The following is a 10,410-nucleotide window of genomic DNA, read 5'->3' on the forward strand; positions in this document are numbered from 1 at the left end:
TAATCTTAAATAAATGAAACTACTCGAATTGGTTGCTTTGTACGAAATATAAAAATAACATTAATAACAGCACAAGTTAAAGTATCAATCTATCATGATATGCTTCCATTGTTATTAAAATGTAGCTTATGTTGCCTCAAAAGTAGTTTTTTAATTATGTTTGATCTGAAAATAATTAATTGGTTTATAATTGTATTTGTAAATAAAAAATGAAAAAACAAAGGCGATCCCTAGTAGAAGGTACTAGAAGAAACGCGTCTGATGATCTCCCATTGCATTATTGTTTTATTTATTAATTTCTGTGTTGTGGCGATTGCTCCAATTTTTATTAATTCAAAACAAAAACCCCTAAGCAAGCAATCTCTCTAGAAACCCACTCTCCAGTCATTCTACACCATGGATGCGGCGAAACTGAACGAGTTGAAGAAGTTCATCCAACTCTGCAAATCTAGTCCTTCCATTCTTGATGATCCTTCCCTCTCCTTCTTCCGCGACTATCTCCAAAGGTAATTTTTAATTTTCAACCTCTCTCTCCCTCTTTCTATTTCACTCGTTAATAACAACTAATGCCTTCTCCGTTTATCAGTCTCGGAGCTAAGATCCCATCCTCGGCTGACACCGCCGCCGACTCCAAATCGGTAATCACTAATCAACTCTCACATTTCTCTCCTTCCCCTTCTACTAACTTCACTAATCTAAATGAGGATTTTGGTTTATAGAAGAGTTATGTGGTGGAGGAAAGCGACGAGGAGCTTGCGGATGCAGGAGTGAAAATTAATATAGAAGAAGAGGAAGAGGAAGATGAGATTATCGAATCGGATATCGAGCTCGAAGGTGACACGGTTGAGCCTGATAATGAGCCTCCACAGAAGGTATTATCTTATCTTTCTATTAATTTCTGTTTTAATTTCTTTTAAGTTATTTCTCATTGTGTTGTTTTTGGTGCTCGTAGATGGGAGACCCTTCTGTGGAGGTTACCGATGATAACCTTGATGCTTCCCATTCAGCTAAGGCCAAAGCCATGGATGCCATTTCTGAAGGTAAATAATCACAACTTACCATTTATTTACTTATTTTTATTTGTTTGAGTTTGTATTATGCTAAATCATTGTAATGCAGGGAAGTTTGAGGAAGCTATTGAGAACCTGACACAGGCGATTTTGCTGAATCCGACTTCGGCAATCATGTATGGCACACGAGGTTAGCATTTCTTAGTTTAGCCTTATATTCTCCCTTTCCACTAGTATTTTTTTTTGTTGACATGCATTCCTTATCTTTTTTAGAATGATTCTTATATTTGATAGAATGATTCAGTTGCTTCGTGGTCTTTTTTCTCCTTTCAGCCAGTGTTTACATTAAGATGAAAAAGCCCAATGCTGCTATTCGAGATGCCAATGCTGCTTTGGAGGTTTGTGTGTATATGTATATATATGTTTAGCTTAGTATTGATCTGGTTTTTTTACTTGCTTGTATGATAAAATAATTAATGGTAATCATGAACTTCGTTAACTGTGTGTCTTGGATTATTGGTTCATTCAAGGCAATATATGTAAGGGATTTCTGCTGAACATATTGTGTTCAATATGGTTTCATCTTGTTTTAGGGTTTTCCTGGAAATAGCAAGGCCGTATTTGAGTAGGAAATAATTTTAATTATCCTCATTCATGTCTTGCAGATAAACCCAGATTCTGCTAAGGGCTACAAGTCTCGTGGCATTGCACGTGCAATGCTCGGTCAATGGGAAGATGCTGCCAAGGACCTACACATGGCATCAAAGCTGGATTATGATGAGGAAATAAAAAATTGGCTTAAGAAGGTTTGCTCTTATCTGTCCTTTTTCACCCTTCCCTTTGAAAGTTTCAGTCCATGCAGTATAATTGAAGAGATGAGATTTCAAAGACCAGAGCATGTCATGTGATTTTAAGCATAATTTGACACAATTTGGTCATTTTGTACATCTGAATTATTGCATCACTATATGTGAGTGTAATTCTCTGCCACCAATGTTAGTATTTTTTGGCTGTACCTGCATCACTATATATGAGTGACAAGACCACTGTTGTTGGGTGTAATTCCTACTTTGACGGATCACATCGATTTCATTGATTAAACAGGTTGAACCCAACGCACACCGTATTGAGGAACACCGTAGGAAATATGATAGATTGCACAAAGAGAGAGAAGATAGAAAGATTGAGCGTGAGAGACGTCGTCGTCGTGCTCAAGCTCAGGTAATTTAATGCTTTTTCATCCCGTTATAATTTTACTTCATTATTATTTTTTGACTTCGATTACATTTCATATTGTTCTCAAGGCTGAATATGAGAAGGCGAAGAAGCAGGAGCAATCATCCTCCAGTCGAAAACCTGGAGGCATGCCTGGTGGGTTTCCAGGTGGAATGCCTGGGGGTTTTCCCGGAGGTATGCCTGGAGGTATGCCTGGAGGTATGCCTGGAGGCATGCCGGGTGGCATGCCTGGAAATGTTGATTTTAGCAAGATATTGAGTGTAAGTGTTATTGAACTTGCTTTTTTCTTTCATAGCAATCAATTCTATCATGAATATATATATGCTATTGCAATTTATTTTCTACACATAGTTTTAGGTTGGGATGACTGCAAGATATATATTTGCCACTTCTATATTGCTTGCTAAATACTCGGAAGATGTCAACAATTGTTATTTGGAAACTTGTTTTTTTTATGTGGTTCCTGATATTTTCATCAGGATCCCGAATTGATGGCAGCATTTAGTGATCCAGAAGTCATGGCTGCTCTTCAAGATGGTAGGCATTTTACTATGTTTGCTTCTTTTATTCTTGTGGTCGCTCTTTTATTTCTTTCCTCTCCTAGATCTGCAATTTATGGAGTGTTTCATCATTTTCATCCTTCTACTATAGTTGCTTTTGATGAACTAGGACTATGCTTGCTAAGAAAACTCGAAAACATATTTTAGCTGCTCTTAGGATTTTATACTTGGTAGTGTTTAGCAAATACATTATTCTGTAAGGATGCAGTGCATAATTGGTCTCCTAAAAGGGAACTCCATATAGTTTGGCTGAGGTTTTATTGAGATAATCACATGCGCTGTGGGTTTGTATAATATGTTCTGGTATGCTGTAGTAAAATAATTATATCTTGACCTTATCTACTTGGTGATATATTTTTAGTAGTGGAAAACTTGGTTAGTCCATTACGGAATTGATAGCTAGTTTTATACATCTTAAACATATATTTCTTGGAAAGTTCGTTGTAACTTAGTAGAGAAGTTGTCACTCCTGCAGTTTTGTCCTGATTGTTTCAGTTTATGCATGTTCTTTAATGCTTTTGGTAATTTGCATAGTTTCCATTTTATTGTTACAATGCCCTATCTTTAGGCATTGATGATCCATCATCTTGGTTGTTTGTATCAAATGACTAGTTTCTATACTACATGGAAACTAAAGAATGAATGGTTTCACATTGTTATCTTCTCCTTAGGTGACATCAATTTGCTGACCTGTGTGCTTAGATTGACACTCTCCACAGTATTTGGAAGACCTTTTTGTTGCACACTTTGTGTTCTTTCAAATGACATTGTTGAGTTAATCTGACTGTTTATTCTTTTAGTCAAACATAATTTAGGTTCTTTAAGCGTGCAATGCAATAAGGATTAGCAAACGATTTGTATTAATTCAGAAAATTTATGGTTTTGATTGCATAAGAACTTATACGAGTGCATGTGACAGTTTGCAATGTCTAATGGTGCTTTTGATGTTATTGTAAATGGCTTTGCAGTAATGAAGAATCCTGCTAATCTTGCAAAGCATCAAGCAAATCCCAAGGTGGCTCCTGTAATTGCAAAGATGATGAGCAAATTTGCAGGTCCCAAGTAAAAAGTAGCATGCCAGATTGGTGTCATTTGTTTTGGGGGGGGGGGGGGTTGTGTTCATCTGAAAGAAACAATATTTCGTAAAAATTGTTAGTGAATCTATGCGCATTATGGCTATGTTGGTAATTTGCTTCATAGGTTGTAGGATTTTGTACTCTTTCGGTTTGTTTAAATAAGTAAAAGAAAAAGAAAAGAAAAATCTCCACCATTTTATAAAAATGCATGGGTATTCCTTTATTTTCATGTGAATGTTCAGAAATCTTGCATCATTTGGTTTGATTCAATCAGACTGTTATTATGTGAAATAGACTGGAAAAAACGAAGGGGAAGGTTCTAGGTGGTTCCTTTTATTGCAAACAAAGTTAAGAAAAATGAATAGCACAGGTGATATTGGTGCACTCAACGGCCAGTCTTGTGATTATTGCGTGTAAATAGGTGGATGGATTGAGTAGATTTACTATTTTATTTTATTTTCTTAGGTTGAAATATTATTTTAGCCAACGGGCTGGAATTAATTACAAATAGGAGAGACATAGGTTATTGTTAGGGTTGAAATTTGACTGCTCTCTTTGAATTAATTTGGGTTTAAAAAAGTGTAAATTGGATACATGATATAATGTAATAATAATGATAGCTTTTTATGCTTTTCTGGTATATATTATATTGAACTCTAATTAATTTTTAATATACACATTTTTTTCTTACAAGTGAAATCGTAATCATATCAGCATAAAAAAAATTCAATGATTTGTTGACATTCTTCCTTTTTTAACCCCACATAACTATCTTGTCTGAAAATTAATTTAATAGAGTAAGAAAGATCATAATTGAGAAGTGCCCTTCCATGGTTGATGGTGCCTGTACACGTGGCGAACTCATCCCAGCAGCTGGAGGCATAATTAAAGACGAAAATGGCCCTCGGATACGGGTTCATTGGTGTTGGATCGGCTGTAGAGTGATAACAACGAGGCAATCAACATGATTTAGGACCACAATGCTGAGCATAGTAATTTGGCTGTGATCCGACATATCAATCAACTAAGTAACAGAGATTGGAACGCTCATTTCAGACACATCTATACGGAAGCTAACTCAGCTGCTACGGTTTCCGCTTCTCAGGTTTTTTTTTTGGATCACCAATTAATACTAGGGTGATGAAATCTTAAGGAATAATGCCTTTTCACACCTATAGTGAGACACGTTTGGAAAGCTTCATCTCACTGAAACTCTAATTTTCTAAGCTCCAATGAAAAAAAAGCAACCCCAATCAAATTGTTTTTTATTTATTTATAATTTTAACCTTGTATCTAATGTATGTTTGTATTGCTTATTTTTTTAAAAAAAATAGTAATTATATGTATTACGATTATAAAATTAATATTAATTAATTAAAAATAAACATTTTAATAAACATATTTTATTAAATAAATTTATAAATTTATGTATTTTTAATAATTTTGTAAAGGTAAAATAATGTAAAAAACTTCTATTATATATCATTTCTAATTTAATGTCCTTAATAGTTATTTTCTATTTCCATCTCACTGCTACAGTTGCGTTTGAATCCAAACAAATACTCCATTGTTGTTTCTAATCTCACCGTTACAGTAGCCAATCTCACTGTTACAATAACTAATTTTACCACCACCGCTATTTTTAACCTCACCGGAGGTAAACGTACTGCCCACCTAAACTAAGCTTTAGCCGGCCACTTGAAAAATATCACAAAGTATCATAACTGAAGACTGTTCAGGACTTGGCCTAGTGTCTGTTGTGAGTAATATGTTTGATTAAATTCTCTCTTTATTTATCAAAAAAATATCATAATTTTTAGATAGGGACAATGAATTGTATATCCACTGTGTTCTAAATTCTGAGATAGAAGTGTTCACATCACTTTTACTTTGTGAGGTGTTTTATGGGCAAAATTGTGAGCTTCAATAGGTCAAAGCTAACAATACTTATAGATTAGTGTAAATTATGGCTTTTGGTACCAAAATCAATTTTGGGATATTACCAATGTGTTATTGAGGATAATAGACTTTTGTTAGAGTAGAGGAGGATGTCAGAAAAATTTTGAGTTTCGTACTAAAGTTGATCTTAAGATATAAGTGATCACCTATATTTTAAATCGTAATATATTATTGATGAATAAAATAAAAATAAATTATATTTTTAAAAAGTTGGTATAATTGGTATCATAATATATGAAAACAAAAAAAATCTTAACCTGTGATTAATCATTCACCGGTAAAGCAAAAGAAGCTAAGTCTTGCCTGAAATATTAGTTACCATCTGCAACAACCTAAATCTCTTGACTCACTCACGTCCCAATTAGGCCTCATAGATGAGAAGGAAAATGACCCATCATCAACAAAACTCATTCCCCCCACCAATCAGCGCCCTGCAACATGGTTATTTCTCACATGCTTCCATCCAAATTAAAAGAAAAAAGAAAAAATATAAACCAAGAGTAAGATAAAGTATGAATCATCTTCAAACCCTTATCAAAATCCCCCGATTTATTTCCCTACCAGACTCTTTTATCTTAGGTTAGACCCATTATTCAAATGTTGGCTTATAACACAAAAGAGACTGTTGGAGTTATACATATAGATCCATCAAGAAATTCTATCTTTGGAATGTCTTGTCATTACACCACTATTTATGAGGGAATTCCATTTCTAACTATCAACTTATATTATTCTTGACCAAATTCCCTTCTTTTTTTCTCTGCGATTTTCTATAATTATTTCTAATAAAGAGATTACAGTTTGGTTATTGATGTTGAAATCTAAATTGAAGTCATTGGATTTTGTTAATTGGAATAAGTCTCATATTTTTGGAACTTTGTGGATAGTTTGGCTTTCCCTAATTAAGCATTATTATTCGTTTTATTTAATGACGACTGCATTACTCATAAAGTATGTAACTGGAACTTACCCCTTTCTTTTTTCATTAGAATAATAATAGTTTTAACATCATTATTCCCATGGAGAATAGTAATCACAATGTTTTTGAATTACCATCCATTTGGTAGTTCCTGAGTCGCTTTAAGCTATGCCTTATAGTGTTCATGCCATTATGATGCGCATGTATCCTTTTTTTTTTTTTTGATGTTCAACAACACACAAGTGGGATTATATAAAATATAGCCACGTGTAAATAATTACTAATGAGTATTTTAAAAGATAAATGTCCATTTCATAATTATTAAACTTGAAGTCACTAAAAGGTTGGAATTAAATGATTATAGATACTAATACTATTATTATACATTTGTAATGGAAATTGTACACAACAAAATTCTAATAATTAAAACAGATTATATACAAATTCTTTTTTTATTAGTGGAAAACCGTGAAAGGAACATGCAATGAATAAATGACAAGTATATTGAATATTAGAGAATGTGATCTAAGTATTATACTATGAATATGACTAAAGCTAGGGTCGTTGAAGTGATGATGAACTCACAACAGCTACAGTTATGGGTTCTACAAGCAATACCTTGCTCCTATTACCTCACTAACTATGATTTTTCAAATGTTTTCTACCTAATACTTTAATGGTTCACCACTTCGTTTCTTCTTTTTACAAAAAAATCCAAAAATATGATTACGTCAAAATTATATTTTCTTTTAAGATTCATAATTTATGCATCTAGAGATCAAGTTGGGTCATAGTTTAATTTACAAAAAATTAAAGCCCAAATCTGTTTTTGAATCAAACTGACCCATAAGTCCCTTTTTTTGTTCACAATATTAATAAAAATTCAAAATATATTTTATAATTAAATTTAAATTAAAAATATTTAAATCCACCATTAGGCTGGGGATATAAAAAAAAAATCCATTTTCAAGTCTAATCCTTCAGCCAGGCCTACTTGGTTGAGGCTTTTGGACAACTCTAATTCATATTTTATGTCTTTATTTTAAATTTTAGGGCAGAACTTAATGAGTGTCGGGAAGATTCAATCTCTTCAAAATTTTTAAAAAAAAATTATTCTCTTTAGAATTCTTAAAAATTTTAATCAAGTCCCATAAAATTTATGAAATTTTTATTAAATCTCTTAAAATTTTTGAAAATATTAATTAAATTCTTATTTTTACTTTGATTTCTCTAAAAATCAGCCCTGGTTTAGATATATTCTTGAGATGACAGAACTTTAATGTAGTTGGATTGATTGGTTTTTAATTGATTGTTGTGAGATCACCAAAGCAAAACTCTGAAATGTGTTGGTGAAATGGTGACCATCATCATCTTGTAATGTTGCATTTCCATGCCACATTGCCATATTAATTTAACACCCACGATTTTAGCAAGTTTGGTTCCCTATCCCTTTTTTTTTTTCTTAATTTCTTTTTAGGGAAAAGTGCGTATCAATTGTATGCATGTACGCATAATTGTTTAATACTTGTTTATATTTTTTAAATTTCTTTTCAATTTTATTTTAAATAATTCATACATTATATCTTGCCTTTTTTTCTCTATAATATTTTTCTTGATTTAACTTAATTTTTAATGTATACATAATAAAATATTTATCACACAAAAACTTGAATATGTTTGTTCATAGGTTGGATTACATCAATCTGCATGTAGTTCTAAAATTTTTCATCCCTATCACTATTCATATAGTATAAAATATTTTAAAAAAAAAATTAATATTAAGATTAATATTTTATAATTAAAATTTATTCTTTTATTATTTAATTTAAATTCCAACTATGTGGTTTAGGCCGGATGATTACCAAGCATGATTTAACAATTAATTTATGTGCTAAAAGGTTAAATGGAACTAGGAAAAGGAAATCACAATTTCTTTTATATTATCAATATATTCGTTACTTAAGTTTTTTCTTAAGATGTATAATATATTTTATTATTACACATAATAATCATAGTTAAATTAAGATTTTGTATTTAGATGCAAAATGAAATCTAAAATTGATCTATTGAATAAAAAGAATCCACTTTCAACTATACCCACCTAAGTCAAGAAATACAAGTCAAATAAGGAGCATTATAACTATGTCTAATCCTCTCATATAAATATATATAATTAGTACTCATACATCTTCGATAAGAATATATTAAATTCAAATAGAGATGTTCAAAAATTTGAGCTTAAATGAGTTGTATGAACAAATAATTTTTGACCACCATGAAAATGCCTCTAATTTTCTCATCTAAATATTATATTTATAGTATGTGTATATAAAATGCACATCATTATCAAACAAACTGAATATGCATCATAAGGTGATCATAGTGTTGAATTTTGAGTGAAATTGAGATGACTGTAAGAAAGGGCCATTTTTATAATTAAAACAAACCCATTCAGAGGATGAATATGTTTTGGATTATCCCAAGCTGTCAGCCCTTCGATAAGGTGATCTGAACCGCAACTAATGACTGGAAATTCATTTCTTTTTTGAAGGAGGATGAAATTTAATCCTTTAATACGCAAGTGTGTATAGAATCCAAAAAATATAATACATGTCCTTCAGGATATTATGGTACATGGCAAATTCAGGTTTGAAACTATAGTGTGTAGAAGCCAAAGAACCCAAACTTCGGTATGATCCAAAATAAAATAATTAATTTGGTCACATAGTCTTATTTATTACATAAAATTATTGTTAGATTTTCATTGTTTTCAAAAGTTATTTTACTAATTTTCACGATTTCCTTAAAGATGTTATACTTATTTATTATAGATTTAACTTAATATAATTTGATTTTCATACTTGTAAATATCGATTTCAATATTCATATTTTACTTATGCAACTTTTACTATATGAGTTCAACATACCCTTCATTAATTTTACTATCGATTTTTAACATCTTAAAATTTACTGTTAGATTTTACAAACCTAAACCCATTCCAATTATTCTGAAAATTTATTACAAACCATTTTATCATGTAAGTGTTATTAGTGTTATTAAAATTCTTATAAGTTGTTAAAATTCTGCATTTTGTATAGTAAACTAATAATCTCTTGATACTAAATAATTGTTTTTGTTGTTAATATTATGTTACTTTTTGTTTGTCATAGTAATAAATCATTGTTATTTTTGTTGGATGCTTTGTTATTAAGGATTATTAAATTCATTAGAATTGTTTGTAATGTTAGCGATTTAATTTAATTATTGCCTTAAATGACAAGATGGTGAACCGACTAATCGGTTTAATCCATTTGAATGGATAAATTATTTTAATGAGATATGCATCATATTTCAATCGAATCTCATTTTAAGATGATGTTTAAGAATATATAATGTTGGAGGACATGAAAATGAGGACTCTTTCAAAAATTTAGGCTGAAAATACTATAAGAATATCTTTTCTAAATTATAGATTTATGAGGACTTGTAGAAGAGGTGCTAAGTATTATGCAATGTCTTTAAATGATGATTATGTTGCCAATATGATGGTATTTGGACACAACAATGTCGTAATCTTGTAATCGAACTATTAGCAAAGCTCAAATATGTTCATGATGGATACAAAATTTTTTATAATCCAAGTGTATTG

The 10,410-nt window shown here is 31.2% G+C and overlaps 1 protein-coding gene across 1 annotated transcript; it reads left to right on the plus strand.

Annotated features, from left to right (window-relative positions):
- The first annotated feature begins 287 nt into the window (after window positions 1-287).
- Window positions 288-4,087, plus strand: LOC105792110 (FAM10 family protein At4g22670). Its single transcript, XM_012620515.2, has 11 exons — window positions 288-506; window positions 587-638; window positions 720-872; window positions 953-1,040; window positions 1,120-1,200; window positions 1,344-1,408; window positions 1,676-1,816; window positions 2,115-2,231; window positions 2,315-2,506; window positions 2,726-2,783; window positions 3,775-4,087. Exons 1-11 carry the CDS (start codon window positions 397-399, stop codon window positions 3,870-3,872), a joined length of 1,155 nt encoding a protein of 384 aa, XP_012475969.1. The 5' UTR covers window positions 288-396; the 3' UTR covers window positions 3,873-4,087.
- Window positions 4,088-10,410: the final 6,323 nt, after the last annotated feature.

The sequence above is a fragment of the Gossypium raimondii genome, chromosome 8, assembly GCF_025698545.1.
Source record: "Gossypium raimondii isolate GPD5lz chromosome 8, ASM2569854v1, whole genome shotgun sequence".
NCBI lineage: Eukaryota > Viridiplantae > Streptophyta > Magnoliopsida > Malvales > Malvaceae > Gossypium > Gossypium raimondii.

Bases quoted from the DNA above. Each gene is read 5' to 3' on its own strand.
- LOC105792110 (XM_012620515.2), top strand. From the start codon at position 397: ATGGATGCGGCGAAACTGAACGAGTTGAAGAAGTTCATCCAACTCTGC. The intron at 639-719 runs GTAATCACTAAT...TTTGGTTTATAG, and splicing joins CCGCCGCCGACTCCAAATCG to AAGAGTTATGTGGTGGAGGA. The intron at 2,507-2,725 runs GTAAGTGTTATT...TATTTTCATCAG, and splicing joins ATTTTAGCAAGATATTGAGT to GATCCCGAATTGATGGCAGC.